Here is a 23,312-nt window from a genome sequence, read left to right as displayed (position 1 = left end):
CATGAAGTAAAGGGAATTGGATGGTGGCACTGTATCAACAAGCAAGTCTACAAGTGAAATCCTTGAAATCTTTTGATTTGGCACCCTCCCTTAAACAGCACTCTGTGCGAGGGCACATGTTGCGGGCCTAGAGCTGCCCCTGTTTGTGAATTACCATATAAATTGAACTAAATAGAGAGCATGATTATTGTAAAGATCAATAGAACTGAGACATGAAATAACCTTAAACAATATTCTTAACAATTTACTTGTTGTAATTCCTATGAGACCAGCATGCAAGTATTACTGATAAAGTTTCATAATTTGGTCATAGCATGTGGTGACTGAATATAAACTGATGTAGCTATTTGGAATAGTGAGCAGTTATGGAATATCACACTCATGGGAAGGGCGAAGGTCTGGTGTCTTCCCTTAAGAGCTGGCTGTAGTAAAATTACCTTTAGTCTTTCACAATAAGAAGAATGTTAAACCTCATACAGTTTTACACCCTTATTTTTAGTCATATTACTATGGAAAATATCTTATTTTAAATATGTAATTAATAAGCATTCAAATGCTTTTTAATGTAAAAAAAATATTTTTATGGGTTATTCATAAAAAATTCTGAAACTTTGTTTTAATTCATTGTAATATTCAAGAAGTATGCATTTTACAAAAAAAAAAAAAACTGAGAAGCGTTTGGATGCTTATTATATCTTTATATCATTATATCTTTAAAATGGGACATCCCCCATAACGCTATGATTAAAAATGATGGTTTAAACTGCAAAAGGTTTTAACATTGTTCTTATGGAGACAAAATTAAGGCCATTTTATTACAGCTGGCTCTTAAAACTTTTTATACTGGCTTAAACATTCACAACTTAGTGCCATAGTACATTGAGCTATTATAAGTTTTTCTCAAAATGTAATATAGTGCTTAGCTTACCATTCAAAAGTAATGCTTTTTATGATTATTATGTATCTTTGAGAGGAAAATAGGAAACCACTTTTAATTAATTAACTAAATAATTTTGTACATCAATATCCTCCATAATATACTATTCTTGTCAGCAATTTTAAATATATTATGAATGCATGAATCTAAGGTATTGTGCAACTTCTAAACATACCCCCATCTACTCTACCTGACATGCTTGGTGGTTGATACCGGACAAATTCACCTTAATGCTAGACAACGTTATAATATTCAGTTATACTGTGACTAATTTTCATTTTCATGAATGAATCACATGTTTTTCTTCTCCTTCATGCTATTTATCAATTAATTGATTGTGTGACAAGGGCATTTCTGTTCAGTTTAATTTGTCATCTTTAATTTTGGGAAATTTTACCAATGCAGTCTAATGTCTGCATGATAAAATTAAGTGCATATTAACACAATTTTTCCGCTTTCACTTTTTTCATATTCAGTTTTTACATTATGAGCCTAGTAGCTGCTTTGTGTGTTCATTCAATGGAATTTCCCCCTCAGGTACTGTTTGGTGTGTGCTACAGCATGATGTTATTAAGCTTTTTAATTAACATTTGGAGTTGAACTTTTGTTGGAATTTGCTCCATTCATGTGCATGTATCTCTACTACTAAAAGGATTTCTTGATTTGTTTAAAACAAATTTAGGTATCTCCAACTGTTAATTTATTATATACATGTACCTAATAAGGATTAAAAAAATATGTACAACTGTAAGACTCTGTCTATAGGCTTAACAGCTGATTACTAAAACACAGATGTGTTGCTCAGGAAGTTATTATCAGTTAACCAACTTAATTTAGCTTCATTTAACTTAAATCAGCTGATTTCAATATGATCTCATACTGCCTTATTGTTTATTTATTGTTTTACCATACCTATAATTGATCAATGTGAATTAGTTATGGCCCATTGGGCACTCATCTAATCCAGCTCTCAGCTTTTATTAATGTTTATCCAGTAATAGTGATAGGAATAATTAATTACATTTTATTATAAATTACATTAAGTGTTAGTTTTTACGATAACATTCAGGCTACTAGCTTATTCAGCCAATGAAGTTTTGAACTTTTCAAACACATTCTCAGCAGGGGCACCCAGAGACTATGGCGTGGAGCAGAGTTTTGACTTGTGACCCCCCTCCTCCCCATTCAAAACCCAATTTTCAACTTCTGGTTCATCAATTTTATTTGATCAAACTTGATATTGTAATGTTATGAAAGTTAAGAAGCTTTTACTAGCCTTAACTGCAGTATAATCATTGATTATGAATATGATCAGTTTTAAAGAGTGTTGTAGTCCCATGTTGGCTGTGTCATTTTTCTCCGAATCGGTGTTTAAAAAATGTTCAAACTTCCAATTCCTACGTCGATGTGTCCTATGCTGTGGAAATTGTATGTAGTGTTGTTGGAAGTATACTGAGTGTTAGTGAAAGTATATGTTATATGTCACTAGAACTAGGTCTATATTCATCTCAGGTTTTAAATAGGTTAAATGATAGTGCAAATTAAATATCACTGCATTGAAGGCTCACACTTCTTCGCAGATGGGATAGTCAATCATATTAAAACAAAGCAAATCACTTTGATACGTTAATTTATTTTTATGTAATACAAACAACTAATTGTACTCACTTTGCTTTGTTGTTAATTTATCCACTAAAAACAATATCCCATCGCCCGGTTATAACTTTTAATACACTATTGCACAATTCCGTATTGCATCACTGCTAGGTGGATCTACACGTCTGACGTCCTCTCTGCTTCAGCTCTCCAAACAGAAGGAAGATTCTGGGGCCAAAACCTTGCATACTGTTTCAAACAATGCTCAACCCCTCTCCCGTTCAAATTAGCGTCTTCACGATTGAATATAAGTTAATTTTTTTCTCATAATTATCGAATTTTATCACGTTCACTATAATTGATCAATTTAAGTCTTTCTATTTTCTTTAACTATTTTTCTATCGCTTTTTATTTAAATTTTTGCAACATGTGCTTTCTGATGTCATCAATACGCAAGGCATTTTATCCCACAATTGGCTTTTTTGCGTAATTTTATTTGTTACTTTTAGTAAAAACTAATTTTGGTTATGTTTAGCTCAGTTTAATTATTTGAATTTGTTCCTGTATAAAGTTTAATATATTTCTCCATTATTAATTAAATAAATCTCAATTCCAATAACATGTGATTTACTTGCGTCACGGTCATTTGGTTCACCATCTGCTAATTCCCCGCGAATATTTAAATGTCGTAATTTGACCTGTCACAATTAGTTGGTCAAAAGACAATTAATTATCTGCAAGCTCATGCTCAATACTCTACAACATTAAGTGGTTAAGTCTATCTTCAGTTGTGGTTACCCTTAAGCAGTTATTTATTGGTGATAGCTTACTGAATGCTCGCTCACCAAACACTACATTAACAGGTCGAAGGGATGTACATATTTGAATAATCTATGTTTGCAAATTAATTTGAGAAAATCTAAGACTGATTAAATACTACTACTTACATAAGCTTCAACTGTTATTTTTGAAAAAGTGAAAACTCCACTTATAGGTACATTTTTTTAATCTAAAGGATTAAACATATGTTTGTTTGTCACTGAAACTGTGATCGTAGGATCATCCGCTATGTTTGAATGCTAATGTTTCTATCTTTTAATATATGGTAGAGGTATTTTTGCACCCTTGCCCTCTACATTAGTTCAAATCCAACCAGAATTAATTCTGTATACTTGTTATTTGATCCGTTATTTCAGCTCACTATTTTATAAGCACACAATTCTAAGAAGTTGTTTTACCTCCTAAGAGATATAAATGTGCATGAAACCTTTGATTTGATCCTCTATTTCTTTTGATTATCATTTTACCTTCCTAAGATGTATTTTTGCTGAAAATAACATTGACAATTATAACAAATAACAATTATTGCTATTTTTCTTCCTGTCTAATACTTTCTTGCAATTTTATATCAATATCTTCTGCACCTTTCAGTCAAATTTAAAGATTATACTGTCATTTTTCATGTGATTAACATTGGACTTATGGCTTTTAATATTTTTCATTTGTCAGTAATACCCCCAAGACATAACTAACTTTGATTCAATCTTTCTATGTGCTTGTCAAATTAAAAGAAGTGTACATGAAATGCAAAAAGAGTACTGTTTATTGCTCCAAACAAGTCTTATCTCTTTTTAGAGATGAACACCATCGTTGATGTTTGGCCAATTTTCCTTGATGAAAAAAACCCTATTTACTAAATAGAACTGAGTACCAAGTTTTGTATTTTAATGTAAAAATTTCTAATGTTTCAATTTAATTTTTTTTTATTTAAAATATTTTAAAACTTCTCTTTCTCATTTCACAAGTGGCCCCCCTGACTTAGTGGCCTGGGGTAAATTGTCCTTTCCCCCCCCTTGCTGGACGTCCCTGTTTACCAGAGGTAGTTTTCTCATTCTTAAAATTAAATAAAAATGCTTTTGCAGTTAAGTAGGTAAACAGATATAACAAAACACCTTGACATTCCAGGTCCTATTATGTTTGGATGCCTGAAATGACCTGTAGTAACATGACTGATCTGGGAATGTTTGAAACATCCTTTCACATACCCTTATCTAAATGTGATGTATGTTTTTTTGCCTATACCCACAGAATTGTTTTGAGGAAGGCTTCATCGGAATATCTTAAGCTAACTATGTTTACTAAGCAATGACATACTACTTGTCTTCGGTACTTGTTATTGGCTATTGAATGTTATGTTTGAATGTTTATTTCAGGTAATAGCAACTGTGATTGTGATAACATACAGCACTCCTGCCTTCATCATTGTCATCATTCCTATTCTTATATTCAACTTTATTTTGCAGGTATGTCTACATATATTCTCTTTATTAACTATTTAGTACAAGTTATTTTTACTTTTACATGAAATTAACTCTCTTACTTAACCGTTTCGTTTCCAACCATGTATAATCACAGGATGCTTTGGTTTACAACCACAAAGGTGCGGAGTGCGATACATTCAAGCTCAGCCACACCAAAAATCCACTCAGGATTCAGTAGTTGATGATGGGGTTGAAGGAGGGTTATCAATGAATGTGCACACAATTTTGTCTTAATTTGGGAATATGAAAATATTTTAAATTAGTTCAATAATAAAATAGAAAGTTTTATTCATTCTGTTTGTCTAATTGTTAGAAATGTGTTTCAGAGATTTTTTGTGTCCACTTCTCGTCAACTGAAGAGACTTGAGTCGACCACCCGTTCACCGGTGTACTCTCATTTCAGTGAAACCATTCAAGGTATAGACTATACCCTCTGTAATCATATTGTAGTTTACAGGCTCAATGCTAATATGACTGTCTTTAGTTTAGAACTGAACTAACTTAAGAAAAATAAGTTTGGTGTTATACTAGTAGAATTGATCATCTGAAACAGATTGCAAAGAAGGAAAAGATAAATGTTGCAAGTCAGTTTAATGATTTATGAAAAGTGGTCTAGAATAAAACTGCAAATGAATAATTCATTCAGGAAATTTTAAGAAAAAGTATTTGATGAAGTAGATATAGAACAAATTTTGTAACCTTATTTTAATCAATATTTTAAGCAGTTAACAAAATGGACTCAAAAAGTTTGTTTTTTATTCTTTATACTGTGCACTTTCATTCAATTATTCATACCCTTTTATTTAAGTAAAGAATAATGTTTATTTATGAATTTTTTAATAAGTTATCCTTATATTTCTTGACGCCGAGCACATTTTACCCCTGTCATTTGGAAGGGAAAAAATTACTCTGTACAAGACTTGTAATTTACTGTCAGTCTGCTGTTTAGTAGCAATATTAAAACAAATAAGTATGCTAACTGAACCTGAACTATAGTTTGACTACAAGTATATTCAGTTTAACAAATGTCAAAATATATCTCCCAATACTAGTATAAATCAATCTGTGGATTACAACCCTCAAAATCCCCCCGAATATGTCTCTGAACTGAGGTATACATTTTTAGTGTTGTTTCTAATTAAGGTGGTCTTTTACTGAAAGAGAAAACAAATATTCATGCAAAATGAAACAAAACCAGTATTATCCATAAAAGCACTAGACTAGACACACCAAACCACTCAAAAACTTCTAAAAGATATCCTCAAACCAAATCATTATCTTTTCTGAAAGTCGTGGTATATGGTTGCTGAGTACTAGCAAAATTGTAGTACAACATTGGTTGAATTAAAGACATTTATTTATCCTTCGGCAAGTCACATAACAAGCAATAGACATCGTCAATACTAGAAACTATTAGTTGACTAATTTGTCACAAGAGTGTTTTAAAAACTTAATTCTATTAAGCAATAGTACTCACTAGCCTATACACAATCTAGACTAAGTGTTAAAATTAAATTTAAAATATTCTTCTAGGTTGTACAGTGGATTATTTACAAGCCATTCATGTAATCTCTCTGAAAATTTACGATGGTTTAAATTTTTCCAAGACACTGGTAACTTATTGAAAAGCCTTATTCCCATGTTTTTATGGTAATTCATTGATTTTGTAAGTCTTAATCTAGGCAGCTCAATTCTTTCTTGGTTTCGTGTATTATGAGAGTGTATGGCATTTCTTTGTGTATAAAGATGCAGATTTTTCTTTATTAATAATAATAATAATAATAATAATATTTATTTGCCATAAGAATCACAAAAGATCATTGACAATGTCATTTAGCTGCTAAGTAAGCTTAGTCATGAGTCCATCACATATTCAAACATGGTCAATCAGTATTTTATAATCAATCAAACACAATATTAAAAAGGATTACAAATTACAAATATTATATGTTAACTACAACCTAAAAATATTTACATAACTAATACAATGTAAGATTACACCTTGTGAAAATCCAAATCATAAAATTCCCTGCATAAATCAACATAATGATTTTAACATAATAACCCTCCATTTAACTGATACTATCCAATATAAATACCAAACAGTACCCATCAAATACTCCGTCAACAACAGCCTCTCTCCGCATCAGCTAAGTATACATCCTTCAAGCAAAGACCAGCAAAACATGATTAACAAAAATGGTGATTTATAACAGGCCTCGTGCAAAGTTCTAAAAGTCTATTGGATCAATGACAAAAAAGTCATCTAGTTTATAAAGGGGATGTTCTAATAGCCAGTTATAAAACTTGTTTTTAAATTGCAGGATTGGATATTTATCCATAAGTACCTTTAATTTATTGTAAATTTTCATAGATATAATGGTATGGCTACTTTGGCATTTACTCAGTCTAGAAAACGCTATGAGGGCTCTATCCTTATTCCTTGTATTATAGTTATGAATATCATAATTATATTTATAACTACTTTTATTTTTAATTGCATATAGGGTTAAGTCATAAATATAGAGATTAATTACTGTTTGTATTTTCATTTTAATAAATAAGGGTTGACAATGTTCATATTCTTGTGAATTTGTTAAAGCCCTTAAGGCTCTTTTTTGGAGTATTAATATTTCTCCTATTCTGCTACAATTTCCCCAGAGTATGAGCCCATAACGCATTATTGACTGAAAATATGCAAAATATGCTGTTCTGTTATACGATTCCGGGATTTTATTAGTGAGACTCCTCAAGAGATAAATGATTCTATTTAGTCTTGGATTAATCGAGTCAATGTGTTGGCTCCATGTTAAATGGTTATCAATAAACACTCCCAAAAACTTGACTGCATTAAGGTAATCAGGATTCTCAGGGATATTATTTTTTAAACTAAATATAATTTTTTGGGTTTTATCTTGATTTAGAAGAAATCCATTGGCATTGAACCATGTGGTGGCATCCTGAAGAGCGTTTTCAGTTAATTCTTCCAAAGCATTAATGTCTGCAGTGGAATTCACCAGAGTTGTGTCGTCAGCATATAATATAGTTCTGGCTTTTATAAAATCAGGGAGGTCATTTATTGATATTAAAAAGAGGAGAGGTCCTAGGACTGATCCCTGAGGTACACCGAAGTTGACTTTTAGTTCTTGGGACCAAATACCATCAATTAGAACTTTTTGACTTCTATTTTGTAAGTATGATTCAAAAAACTTAAAGGGGGAGTTTAAGTTTTACCATTATTTATTTATAATTACCATTAATACATCAAAAATATACAAATTTACAACAGTTAAAATGTTTAATTGCCTAAAAAGAGGTCGACAGTGATCATTCAAATGTGAATGCCAACATTTTTACTTTGTATGAAGCAAGTTTTAATGCCTGAAGATGCTGGAAGAAATAAAATAACACCAGTGCATCAAGGACTGGTTCAGGAAAATGTTGTTTGGAGTTTTAGGGAGAATATTTTTAAATGGATTAACATTACAAGTAAATTTATGTGGTTTCAACCTTTTTTATCTATCAACTTTTAATGAAATTCGTAAATGAAAATGTAAATGAGAATCGAACTTGGTCAGCTCAGGTTTCACAATAAAGTGAACATCGGTAAGACACTTAACATCCTGTCTTATGGTTGCATCACTGAAATAACAACAACATTTTTTGTTGCCAATGTGTGCAGAAGGAAATCAAAGTATAGTGAAATAAATACATTAATAATTTACTAAATTTATTTATATACATATAAATGTGCTGTGGAAACTCATCCTGTATAGAGTCATCCTTAATTTCCAAGGGTATGATGGTGATGTTATAATTTGATAAGAGTTTAGTTATGGAGCTAATTTTTTATTTTATATTTAGATGTCAAGGTTACAACCAGTTACAATGTGAGAATATGGGATATGGAGTATCTGTGTGCACTTGTACAGTATGAGTCTTCTGAACTTTCAGGATGATTTTATTTTCCACATGTTAGGGTATCAACTCTCTGGAGGATAGTAGTCTGGTTTTTTTAATGGTCAGATTCCACAATGACAGATTGAACAAGACCTGACAATCCAGCTTTGTATGCAGAGATCACATATGTGAGATTTTTGCATAAAAGAATCCATTTGCATGTTCCCTTTCAGCTATAATGGTCGAGGTATATAACTGAATTACAGGCATAGAAGCAGTGGATCGAGATATACTTGCTAAAGTTTGACCAAGCATTCAAAGGGTGCATATTGAGCTCTTATGGCGTGGTATGTTAAATAACATTTGAGGTTATGCAATGATGTATCAAAGTAGTCTTGAGTAAAATGCATGATTTGGTATTTGGCATTTTTACTAAAATTCAGCCTGTTCATGCTTTTATTGATAAAATATTTTGTGTAATAATTGTATACACACATTAAGTCTAACTGTTATAGGTTCACAATCAATCAGAGCTTATGGAATGCAGGAAGTGTTCATCTCTCAGTCAGAAGAAAAAGTGGACTTAAACCAGTCCTGCAACTATCCGAACATGGTTGCCATGAGGTTGGTGGATTATGTGTTGTAAATTAAAAAATTTTAACATTCACTTTCAAAACATCTGTAAATGTTTCACTGTATAAGCACACAACCCGGTGTTTCTTAAAATCGATATAGGACTTTTTCTAACAAAAATTAATCATCAGCTGTGTTAGTTTTGATAGAAGTCGAAATGGTAGGATAACAAAAGGGTTAATAATATGAAATTATATTTTTTCACAGGTCGTATTTTTTTAGTTTATCACCATAAACATTAACCGTCACAACACATAAATAACTTAGCATCATCTAAGTATACACAGATCCTTAGGTGTTGACTTTCAGTCTCTGAATCTAATTGTCTGAGAATGGTGCATATATTATTTATGTGTCTTAAAATTGTATGTATTAGTTGTTGTACAATTTTTTTTCTAAATTCCGGTTTTGTATTACCATTTTTGTTTACAGTGGGTAAGTTGGACAGTTTGAAAATGATGAAAGAGTTTACTATAGCATAGAAAATATCATCTGTCACTTACATGGAAATATTGATATATTTTTCTATAGCGATGCAGTCATAGCCTGTTGAACTACAGGATATTTTATTAGAAAGCCGATAAAATAGTCAGTCACTTCAGGAAGATAAGATTCTCATATAAATTTAAATTTCTACATATGTTTTCATTTCGTCTACATTTACCGGTGTGCAATTTGGATCCTGTTTGTTGCTTTCATTTTATTATAGACCCTGTAAGAATTAGTATATGTCACGAAATTCTCACAAAAGTTTATTTCCTCCCAGCAGTAGATTAAAATAATCGATTTCAGATGAATCCACCGGCAAAGAATGACATGCCCACACCTACTGTCAGATATATTGGGCTCAACATAGTTTATTGTACGAGTTAAGGGAGGGAGCAGGTGGACAGGTGCAGGTAAAGCTTGATGGCACTGAGCCTGAGCAGTTGGTTGGGCAGAACATACATAATGTTATAAAAGAAATGGTGGAGTAGATAATTATAAGTAGAAGAATTATCATCTCTTATTAAAGAGTAGATATATAAGTTATTGTTCCTTTCTGAGAAAACAGTATTGAAGGGTATTGATACTTTTCAGGTGGTTGGCAGTTCGCTTAGAGTCAGTTGGCAATCTGATTGTGTTCTTCTCGGCCCTGTTTGCTGTGCTCTACCGAGGATCACTTGATGCAGGTTTAGCTGGAATTTCAATTACTTATGCTTTACAGGTAATCTGCCAAAACTCTCATCTATCATTTGATCATTTTTAGGTTAGTTACATAAATTTATGATTAACAAGGACTCAACAGATCCTTCTTAAAATTATGTTGTCTGTCTGTTTTTCTGTACAATAAGTCGTGATAGAAAGTTCCTAGAGACTTGGAACTTGGTTCAAGGAACAATCCTAATGGTATTGGAGACAAAGGTTTGCAAGTAACTCCATAAAGAAACACGACAATACAGAATTACTGAAACGTGTTAGAACAGGTGATGAAACATGGGTTTACGGATATGACGTCAAAACTATGGCTCAATCATCCCAGTGGAAGAGGCATTCTGGATCGCCAAGACCAAAAATGGCTTTGAGAAGTGCAGTTGAACATGAAGGTTATGCTCACTGTGTTCTTCAATTTTAATGGCATAGTGCATCATGAATTCTTGTCACAATGTCAAACGGTCACTAAGGAGTACTATCTGCAAGCTCAGCACTGTTTGCGTGAAGCAATCTGAAATAAAATTCTAGATTTGTGGCAAACCCATGGTTTTTGCACCATGACAGTGCACCTACTAACACTTCATTGCTTGTTCATGAATTTTTGGTGAAAGCAGTGCTGTAACAATGCTGCACTCTCTATATTCTCCAGACATGGCTCTGTGTGACTCAAAAATAAAGAAAACTTTAAAGGCCCATTGTTTTAGAACCTCAAAGGGCCATCCATTGTTTTACAAGTATAGATGGCATTAAAAGTGCATCACTGAAAGAGCTAAAGGTTATCCCAAAGTTCTAGTTTGAGAAGTTTTTCAAGGATCGAAAGAAGCACTAGCAAAAGTGAATTAATATCTAATGACTATTGACAAGGTGACAACATTAATTTAGACAAAAATCAATACTTTTCAAAAAATTTAAAGTTCCGTTACTTTTGAATACACCTTGTATGCTGTGCAAAAATAAGGCTTAGTTTTGAAGAAAATAGGATTTGGGAAACGTGAAAGAAGAAGGTCAGCAGTAAGCCATTAGATAGGCACTATTGTTCAGTCATGTTTATAATTAATACTTGCATTATTTTGGAATCAGACACCTGAATCTTAATGTATCTTTAAGTCACAATAGTGTTATATTTCATTGTTGTAGGTAACTGGAACACTCAACTTCTTCGTGCGCTCTGCAGCTGATGTAGAAACTAATATTGTATCAGTGGAGAGAATAAAAGAATATACAGAAATAAAGCAGGTATGAATATTTGTAAATAAGATAATGATGTAAATGAATATTGGATTAAGTTAAAATCAATGACATAATTAATTAGTAGTTGTATTAGCACAAAAGGAAGTAAATTATTTCGGTTAACTTATGTTATAATGTAATATAATTTGACAGCCAATTTATGAACTATATCTGATGACATTTAAAAACAAACTTTTTTGAAAGTGTTATTCAGGTCATACTCATTTTTTTCACTATTTTGAGATGCAATTTTAAAAGATTACCTAGGAAAAGAGTAATTTATGAATATTTGCTTTTATAAAATTACTTCATGTACACTTTCATAAGTTTGATAAGAGATAAAAGAAATCAAATTACCTCCTCAGGTCCTCACAATGATATGTGCAATAACACCCCTCAGGAGAGTTCACTTCTCACTGGTTTATAGCTGTCAGTGGAACCTACAATGAGTATAGAAAAATAAATTATTGTGTCTTACTTCTGGATTTAATGGATATCCAGGAGTAGCATCATGAATATTAAGATGTCAAGGCAAAATAACAACTTGATCTAGAGTATTGCGGAGGGTGATAGTTCGCGAGATCATCTCTCCTGCTTGCTTTGACTGGTAGAGGATGGAACAGAAAGACTCTCCTTTCAAGATGGAAAAACTGAAGTAGTGCTCATTATGCTTCCTCATGGTGGCTGTACCGTAAAGGCTCTACGCTACCAGTCCAGAAATCTCACCAAAAACCTTATATGTTTAAGTGCAGTAGAGGTTTCCTTAGCTTCTTGACCCAACAAAAACAAATTTCAAAAACAAGTTAATATAGTGTTAAACTTATGAACATTTTAAATTTTAATAATTGAGTTTAAAGAGATCGTGTGGACATTAACCATTTAAGCAGTAACTTTCAAAACCCAAAAGGTGAGTTATTTTTTAATTCAGTAAATAACTTTGTTTATAATTGTATTGATAATTTATTTAGTTCAGAAATCATGGCATTCTGGGTGGAAATGTCATTTAATCACTTTTTAATTTGACATGAACCACCTTTTTAACGCAAATTTGGTATTAACCAATAGGAAGTTTCCTAAATGATTTCTTCGATTAATTTTATAAGCCTTGTCCTGAAATATAAAGCTTTTACTCATGAAAACAAAATACTAATCAAGAATTGTGTAGCTGGTAGCCATGAAACAGCCGAACTGACTGTGAAATCCTAGCAATTTGTCGGAGCTAGCAGATCTCGCCCAGTAGTGCAACACGTTACACACACAACAGGTTTCTAACATCTAGTGGATGTGATTAGAACTACAACAATTCGCTTCTAAGAATTACGAGAGATGGCAAAGTAGTACACTAACAAAAATAAGAAGATCGCAAAGTACACTTTCATACTGGTGCAAGATAAATATAAGTGGTACCGTTACTGTGAGTGGCTTGTAGGATGCTGATGACGTGAATATTGCGTTGTTACTGTTCAAAAGGTTAAGAAATATTGTTTGAAGAGTTAGTTTAAGCTTCACTTGAAGGAGAAAGGTCAAAATATAACGATGTCTTGTAACTGTGACCATCTTCATATTCCATTTAATGTTGAATTATAAATTACTAGCAGTTTCCCGCGGCTTCGCACCCAATTTCCTGTTGAAAAACAGTACACTATATTCACGTATTCTTTTTCTGTCACATTCTTAAACACTCCTGAGATAATTGATAGTCATTCCTTCGTGAGCCTCTTGGGCGCATTATGAAGGTATGAACCATATTTCCTGCATCTGTCTTTCTTGGTTTTTGCTAGATGTTGATAAGTTATTCAATACAATTACTTTATATAGATGAATGTCGATAAACTAATTTGGTTATAAAGAATCAAATCCGGTTTGTTAAAATTAATTTTCTGTCTAAGATATTTCTAGTATTATTGTGGAGTTTGCCTTGTGCTCCGATCAAGAAAATGTATCAATGGAAACCAATTTCGATCATAAAGCATCTTCTTTCAGCTCTTTTCATTTACCTTCGATCTAACCAAATTCGATTACCTTATGTACAAACTTTGTACAATGAGGTGGTTTTTATAACAGTGTTAAATAGTATTTTCATTGCATTTTATTGATCATTGGTGCAATCTTAATTTAAAATTAGGTAATAACTTTGTCTATGCAATCTGCATTACACTAGTAATCAAGCACTTTACAATAATAATTTTCTAAATATTTAATGTAAAAAAATGTTTCTGCCTCATTGATAACTTCAGCTGAAAGTATTAACAGCTGTTAAGTATCATCGCAGCGCAGTCTGCCGGATCGAAGGTAAAACATTCTAACATCAACAACTACTTAGAAATTAAAAATTAATTAATAAAACATTTTCCAGGGGCCAAATTTTGAATCTAAACCATTCTTGAATTCCATTGAAAACACACACAAAATTTCAATAAAATCAGTTCAGTCGTTTAGGAGGAGTTCAGTCACATACACACGAACACAAGAAATATATATATATATAAAGATATACACTCATTTTCATGAGCAATGTTTATCTACATGGAAACAAAAATAATTTGTGTATTGTGTGTTTACTGCACACAAAAGTTCACTTATTTATAAAAAGATTGTTTGTTATAAAATATTCCAAACAAACCTTATTATATCAATTATAATTATAATTTAATACATTTACAAATTGACATATTTTTGTCTCCTTCCAATTACCCCTAATACTGGTAATTGACTATTTCAACTGTTCCTTGAGAGAATTAAAATTACCATTGTGTTGTTGTCAGGAAGCAGCTTGGACAGTCCAGCCAAAACCAGACCCTCTTTGGCCAACAAAAGGAAATATAGAGTTTTCAGACTACAAGGTTCGCTACAGAGAAGGTCTGGAGCTTGTGCTGGGAGGTGTCTCTTGTAATATCTATCCTGGTGAGAAGGTAAGGGCCACAGTTTACTCTTGTTTTTGTTTAAAATAAGTCTTCACATTAAAAATAACAACGATTAACTACAAAATAGCTTGGTAATTGTGGCTTACGTGTTTACAGGTGGGTATTGTTGGCCGCACTGGGGCTGGCAAGTCCTCACTCACTTTGGCCCTATTCCGTATACTGGAGGCAGCTGGAGGCTCCATCTCCATTGATGGGTCTAACATCGCTTCTATTGGCTTGCATGATCTCCGCAGTCGGCTTACTATCATTCCTCAGGTAATTCATGGATGATATAGATAGTTTACTCTTATACTCAAGGAAGGGGCATTGAATAAGTGATCAACATACGTGACATTGTGGTGCAATGTTGACATAAAGAAACAATTATAGCTCAAGAAAACAGTCCCAAGTATCATGTCTCAATGCACGAAAGACTGAACTGATTACAGTTTGTCTAATGACTCCACATGCAAACTCCTTTACTAAAAATGTTTGTTAATTTATTAGTTGAAAACCATTTTTAACATATTAATACAAAAATAAACCAAAATAAGACCATAATCTGACAATATAATTGTATGTAAGAAAATATAGGCTAATAATGTATTTTAAATATTTAAACTGTTAATGGCATAAATAATATTTTATTACGAAATTTAGAGTTTATAACATGAGTAAGTGAGAAAAATCTATTATTTAGCTCAACAGTCTTTGACCAGTTATATATACCAAATAGTGAATTTGTCACATCCAATAAATCCAATAAATAATCAGTTATTGACTGTGGCCAATGTTGTTGTTCCAGGATCCAGTGCTTTTCTCTGGGACTTTGCGGAACAACTTGGACCCATTCGACAAGGAGACAGACCAAGCGCTTTGGAAAGCACTGGAGATGTCCAACCTGAAACCTTTTGTCTCAAGCCTGCCTCTAGGTCTGAATCATCTCATTACCGAGGGTGGAGATAACCTCAGGTATTATTGTGGTGTAGATAAGAAATTGTACAGGAATTATGCATATTTCTAAATTAACAAACATCATTCAAAGAAGCAATAAGGTATTGACAAATATAAAGATCATCTTGTAAAAAATTATTTGATATTTTTGGTGATTTTTTTAATTTCAGAGTTTTTACTCATCATTGGAGAATCTTAGTTTTGAGCGCTAATTTCTGAAAATTTTCTGGAATAGATCATTTTTACACCTGTAGCGAAACAGGGGAGATCCTCTTCCAGTAGCAAACTTGGAATTCATTCAAAACTCAAAAGATATGGTGGTCTGAAGTAGATGTTTTGTATTAACTTAAGTATTTATAGATGTTGAAATAATAAATAATGTTTACTAGGTTTACTTCAAAAATTATTTTCAAGTAAACATATTTTTAATCTATGTTCTGGCAATCCTAAGGTTTAAAAATTGTTTGAAAATCTAAAAAACCGCTTTTGTAGCTATGAATAAAAATGTTTATACAAAATAATATAAAATAAATAACGTAAATCAATGTTATTTACAATGCAATGTGAGTGAAAATTTATTTTATTCTTAATTATGGTATTAAAATATCTTCCAATTATATATGCTAGTCCTATTTTCTTATCTGGGTAAAATATGCAACCAATAATAATTGTATGGTCTGAGTTTAAGTAACCAGTGTTATAACTTTCAAGGCTTTATATGTAATTAAATATTTTTACCACTGTCACAATTATACATATCTCTTTTAAGTAGCCTTTGTTATAACTTTCAAGGCTTTATATGTAATTAAATAATTTAACCATTGTCACAATTTTACATATCTCTGTGCTTTTAAATGCTGCATTTAAATACCATTGGACAGATACATAAGAAATTCCGGGTTTACTAACTTCTTATGAAATTTCAAATATTCAGTTCACTAGGTTTTGTTAGATGAGGGGATTGATCACATTTTTTACATTAGAATATTTTTGAGATAAACTGATGCTCTTAATTTAAGTACAAAAACTATGAGTTTGTGATGTTGTCATGTTGAAACCTTATAAATTTAATTGGATCTTGTCACAGATTAGTATTTAGCCGCAATTCCTAGTTTTATAGACAAATTAGCAGTTACCAGTGGCTTTGCATTTGATTTTGTATTGAATAACAGAGATATCATAGGCACGTAATTTTTAAATGGCAAATTAAACATTCCTGTAATAAGTGATTGATCCATTTCAGAGTAATTGTACTTTAAGTTGAAATAGTATTTTGGGACTCTGAATCCAGAGGCTAAGCAGTATTTATGAAGACCAATAAAATAACTTGAATAATATTTGGTTGAATAGCTCCAACAATGGATAATACATCATTTACAAGTAAAAGAGATTTTACGTTCTTCAAGAAAAAATGTCCATTAGAGATTTATTTAAAATACTAATAATTGGTGTACTAACTTCATCTCTAGAGAACTTCAATATTTAAAAATTTATCTCATCCACGGATAATGTTTTGGGGTTCACTGAACACATGACTTTCGGTATCTCCTCTAATGTTGCTGATTGGAACTCATTGAGTCCTGTATCATGACAATCTCTTTGCTCCTCAGTTATTGAAGTTCTGGGAGAATTGTTATTAATCAGAGTATTTTCTGCTATTATCACAAAATTATCACTAAATACAAAAAAATACTTATTAAATTATTCAGCTTGGTTCCACTTCATGTGATGATATTCAGCCCAGCAATGTTGAGCAGTTTTATTTTTTCCTCTAAGTCTTTTCTTGTGTTGTCTTTGTGTTAACTTTCACAGAATTTTGTTATCTTTTATGTCTCATCTATATATTTTCTATCACAAAACAAACCACTGAAAAACAAATAATTTGTTTATACTTATAAAAATTATTTCACTAACATAATATCAATTGAAATAAAAAATTAAATTAATTAGTTTAAAAGTTTTAATATTTTAAAAACTCTACAAGTTATATTATTTTTTAGAAAGCAGCATTTTAACTGTTTGGGTTGTTTTACAGAATTTAAACTAAACATCTAATTAATCGTACAAAATTGCTTTAATTTTTTGTCTTGTAATTTGGTTCATTGTGACCATAAGTAATATACCAAAAATTTATAATACGTACAAAAATTACCGCAATCGAATTTTTAATGCAAATGTCCATATAAACAAATATCTGCAGTTTTCACAACATCTGTATGTATATATATATGTATATAGATGTATATATATATATATATATATATATACATATATATACCGTATATATATATATATATATATATATATATATGAACATTGGCACTGAAAGGGTTAAGTTAGTACTGACTAAACAATGAATGAATTAACTATTTACTCTTTATTTTGAAAAGCGCGAAATGAGGGCCATTAGGTTTTTTTTAAACTGAACCTGTGTTCTTTCACTTAACCTTTGAAGGCATGCCTCGACACATTGCCAACAGTGATGTGCCTATACAAAAAATGTCTACTCCAATTCTAATACCAAAATTCAATCCTCAATTCAGTTCCGAATTAGATTACGATTCGTATTATTTGTTACTAAGAAATTAAAATATAGCTTGATTCTAAACAAAATTTGTTTCCGATATGGATGCCCAAATTTGGTTTCAATTCTAAATTCGGTATGAATTCTTGTATAAATAATAAGTAAAAATAATAAATAAATAGTAACTAAAGAATTGAAATAGGATAGTAAAAGTAGGCTTTTCTTTACCACACTGGATGGATATTCCTCTTCTTATTCACAGACACTGTAAAGAATATAAGTTACTCTATGAAGAAGAGGAATATTCTTCCAGTCCAGTCACCAGACTGGTAATGGTATGCCTGTTCTTCCTATTCTATCTAAATTCTCATGTTAAAACCTGATTTCCCCCCCCTTTAATGATAAATAGTAAATAAGAATATATGGTCATTGGTTTTGTTTTGTTACCATTAAAGCAAATCAGGCCAGTAAGAATGCCCTGCCAAAAATGTTAAACCACCCTTGGGCATGATAATACATTTTAAGATATAACCATACATGTTGTATTCTTATAGAGGTCATACTTACACAACTACACAAACTTTGAGATGAACAAAAATTAGAGAATGGGATGTATATTTACCACTGAGAAAAGTGGACATTGTCCCATGTATGCAACAGATATGCGGCTATGGATGAATTTAGATAGACAAAGTAATAGGAACTGGATATTGTGAAATTGCGAATTTTCAAATTTCTGTTAAGCTCTTCTGTTGATTTTATTTCTTATTTTGTAATAAAATAATTTGAAAATGTTGTTATTGGAATCAAGTTATAAGAGCCGCGGTATTGAGAATCATCTTTATACCACTAAGAATCAAGGTATAAAGTATAAGAATCGATCCATCCCAAATTCTCAAGATGATTAAATGTTCCAAACATACATGCAGAAAACAGAGAAATTGATTTTTTATTCACCAGTTTAGGAATTAGATCAGGAAGTTAATTTTATTTAGAAATAATTAGTCTACAATCAAATATGTGTAAAACATAACTCTTATTACAGTGTGGGTCAGAAACAACTGATTTGTCTGAGTCGGGCTCTCCTCAGAAAGACAAAGATATTGATCCTGGATGAGGCAACGGCTGCTGTTGACCTTGAAACAGATGAAATAATCCAGAGAACTATCCGGTCAGAGTTCAAGGATTGCACAGTACTCACAATAGCACATCGCCTCAACACTATCATGGACTATAACCGGTAAATATGTATACAAATCTTACAGTTGTATATGTTTATAACAGTATTCAAAATAGTACATCGCCTCAACACTATCATGGACTATAACCGGTAAATATGTATACAAATCTTACAGTTGTATAGCTGTATAACAGTCCTTACAATAACACATCACCTCAACACTATCATTGACTTGTGTATACACATCTTACAGTTGTATATCTGTATCACAGTACTCACAATAGCACATTGCCTCAACACTATCATGGACTATAACCGGTAAATATGTGTACAAATCTTACAGTTGTATATGTTTATAACAGTATTCAAAATAGTACATCGCCTCAACACTATCATGGACTATAACCGGTGAATATGTATACAAATCTTACAGTTGTATATCTGTATTACAGTACTTCACAATAGCAGATCACCCTCAACACTATCACCAAATATGTATACACATCAGTTGTATACTGTATCAACACAATAGCAGCTAACACTATCATGGACTTGTGTATACATATCTTACAGTTGTATATCTGTATCACAGTATTCACAATAGCACATTGCCTCAACACTATCATGGACTATAACCGGTAAATATGTATACACATCTTACAGTTGTATATCTGTATCACAGTACTCACAATAGCACATCACCTCAACACTATCATGGACTTGTGTATACACATCTTACAGTTGTATATCTGTATCACAGTACTCACAATAGCACATTGCCTCAACACTATCATGGACTATAACCGGTAAATATGTGTACAAATCTTACAGTTGTATATGTTTATAACAGTATTCAAAATAGTACATCGCCTCAACACTATCATGGACTATAACCGGTGAATATGTATACAAATCTTACAGTTGTATATCTGTATTACAGTACTCACAATAGCACATCACCCCAACACTATCATGAACACAACAGCTAACTATACATATCTTACAGTTGTATATCTGTATCACAGTATTCACAATATCAGATCGCCTCAACACTATCATGGACTATAACCGGTAAATATGTATACACATCTTACAGTTGTATATCTGTATCACAGTACTCACAATAGCACATCACCTCAACACTATCATGGACTATAACCGGTAAATATGTGTACACACATCTTACAGTTGTATATCTGTATCACAGTACTCACAATAGCACATTGCCTCAACACTATCATGGACTATAATCGGTAAATATGTATACACATCTTACAGTTGTATATCTGTATCACAGTACTCACAATAGCACATCACCTCAACACTATCATTGACTTGTGTATACACATCTTACAGTTGTATATCTGTATCACAGTACTCACAATAGCACATTGCCTCAACACTATCATGGACTATAACCAATAAATGTGTATACACATCTTACAGTTGTATATCTGTATTACAGTACTCACAATAGCACATCACCTCAACACTATCATGAACACAACAGCTAACTATAAATATCTTACAGTTGTATATCTGTATCACAGTATTCACAATATCAGATTGCCTCAACACTATCATGGACTTCAAAAAAGACATCACAAAAGTCTTATGTGATGTGTCTGAAGTAGGTAGCCTTGCTATCGAAAGGCCTCACAAAATAAAAATGTATTAGTAGTGGTTGGTGTGTTTTCAATGTAGCGATTAAATACATGTTGAAGTTGTATATCTGTATCACAATTACTCATGATTACATATTGCCTCAACTCTCATCATGAACTGTATCATATAAATGAATATTTTTGAGTTGTAAATCTGTATCACAATGTTCACTATATCATATCTCATCATTAAATTTTGAAAATAGCATTATTGAGTTGAAACTTTAATGTAACATTAATCAGTCCCCTACTTACCTTAAGCATGCATGGACAATATATAAATAATGTACAAACTGATTTGCTCGGCCTGTCAGAGCTTGATTTTACCAAATGACCAAATATGGGAGCTTATCCATACTAAACAAGATTAGACTGTCTGACGCCATGCCATTTTCTCATTTGATCATATCATGTACGCAGTCCTTTTTTCTTTCAAATAGTATTTGTTTTAAATTTATTTATTTATTTTATTTGAATCATTTTAGAAGCATTACAAGGTCATGAAGTGGATAAATTAAATTTTAAAAATGAATTGCTATATTACGTATAATTTCACCACATTAAAATCAAGCAGGGCAGATGGAAATACGGCAGTTACGATATTGTGATATTGGTTAATAAAATAAAATGAATAGTTAAAAAAGTGTAGAAATCAGTGAGAGACAATTTGAGTTTTAACAAAGTATTTACCAGGAAACAATATTTTTAATTATTACTATTCATTATTTGGCACGAAAACAAAAAATATTCACACCATGGTATATTCTAAAGACTCAAACAAGCAACTATCCAATTTTTTTATGAAGGAAATTTTATGAACAAGTATTACAGTAATTTAAAGTATAACAAATTATTAATGACTTGATAAATTAAAATAATTTATATCATTACAGAACATTAATTATTTAAAGTAATATAATTTTAACATTATATTAGCAGCCTGTGGCAGTGTTATATATTGAAGGACAACATTCCTCTCAGGGACTGTGTGAGGGCTACACCATGATCTACATTCATCTAAATCAATAATATCTTTTAATTTAGTATAAATTTCTAAATTATAGCTTCAACTAATCGGATTTATAAATAATTCTTATTGATAACTTACACTTTTTATTGTGCATGTGTGACTATCCCAGAGACAAAATTTATAAACAGTAATTTGAACTTCTTTACATTAAAATTTTTCAAAATGATTTTGTAATTATATTATATTTACCAAAAATTATTTCTTATCCACAATTCAATGGCTACACTGTAATGCGAAATCTTATTCAAATAGATGTATTCAGAGGCAGTTTACGCCACTTTTACGTTATCATCCAAATTGTTTATATTTCCCTGTCACGTTTTTAACAGTTATAATAAAAATTAAATTAAAATGTATCTCATTTTTCTAATTACAGCTGCATGCCAATTCTTTCCAAATCTGTTTATTTTTTTGGTTATTGGTGACTCTTATATACACACAATAGACATTTTTGAACTTTAATTATATTAGCTTCTCAATAGTTTGCTCATATTTATTATGCCTGGTATGGAGATGAAATAAACAAGTGAGATGTCAACCCATATAACTGTAAAAACGTTTTATGATATTTCTATGTTGAAGATTTTGTTTGTATGTTTCAGGATTTTGGTTTTAGACAAAGGAAAGGTGAAGGAATTTGATGCACCAAACACTCTCATTCAAAATACTCAGAGTATTTTTCACAATATGGTAAAGGATGCCGGTATTATATTTTCGTCCTAACTGTGATATACCGACCAAGTATTAATGTGAACAACAAATTTGTACTTAGCCATAATTTTATGATTGAATGTGTTCTAAAAACTTATGTTTAGTTTTATTCATGTACACTTTATTAAAGATATATACACAATCAAAAATTATTTGCATTTTCCTCTATTCTATAAGATTTGTTTGTTTATTGCTTTTGATTCCTGCATAGATCACAGTATTTCCTCAACAGTTCAATTGACTGTGTTGATTCCTGGTATTGGTGGTTTGCTTATAACATTGTAGTATTGCAAAAAATATATTGAGTATATGAGGTATGTATGTTCAAAAAGTAACTAGAATTTCCATTTTGAAAAAATATATATTTATTCATCTACATTAATGTGGTTATTATTTTGTAGTTATGAATAACTAAGTGAACGTGTGTTTTACAAAACTCTTGTTCAAAAAGGTTGTGACAACCCTTTTGCCATGTCAATGGTTAAGAAATAGCAAAACAATTTTAGACAAACCTTGTTTAAATTACCTGATTGCT

General features: G+C 31.4%; 1 protein-coding gene across 1 annotated transcript in view; it reads left to right on the top strand.

The window, feature by feature from the left end:
* Positions 1-22,926, top strand: part of LOC124358208 (multidrug resistance-associated protein 1-like) — a 105,802-nt gene extending 82,876 nt beyond the window's left edge. The window contains exons 22-31 of the mRNA XM_046810500.1: positions 4,747-4,836; positions 5,181-5,271; positions 9,270-9,378; positions 10,468-10,594; positions 11,719-11,817; positions 14,577-14,723; positions 14,832-14,990; positions 15,520-15,686; positions 19,238-19,432; positions 22,669-22,926. Of these exons, the coding sequence (XP_046666456.1) occupies positions 4,747-4,836; positions 5,181-5,271; positions 9,270-9,378; positions 10,468-10,594; positions 11,719-11,817; positions 14,577-14,723; positions 14,832-14,990; positions 15,520-15,686; positions 19,238-19,432; positions 22,669-22,789 (1,305 nt within the window). The 3' untranslated portion in view covers positions 22,790-22,926. The remainder of the gene's footprint in view (positions 1-4,746; positions 4,837-5,180; positions 5,272-9,269; positions 9,379-10,467; positions 10,595-11,718; positions 11,818-14,576; positions 14,724-14,831; positions 14,991-15,519; positions 15,687-19,237; positions 19,433-22,668) is intronic.
* Positions 22,927-23,312: the final 386 nt, after the last annotated feature.

This window comes from Homalodisca vitripennis, chromosome 3 (assembly GCF_021130785.1).
Source record: "Homalodisca vitripennis isolate AUS2020 chromosome 3, UT_GWSS_2.1, whole genome shotgun sequence".
Lineage (NCBI taxonomy): Eukaryota > Metazoa > Arthropoda > Insecta > Hemiptera > Cicadellidae > Homalodisca > Homalodisca vitripennis.
The sequence above is the reverse complement of the archived record's forward strand: the minus strand, read 5'-3'. Positions and strand labels throughout refer to the sequence as shown.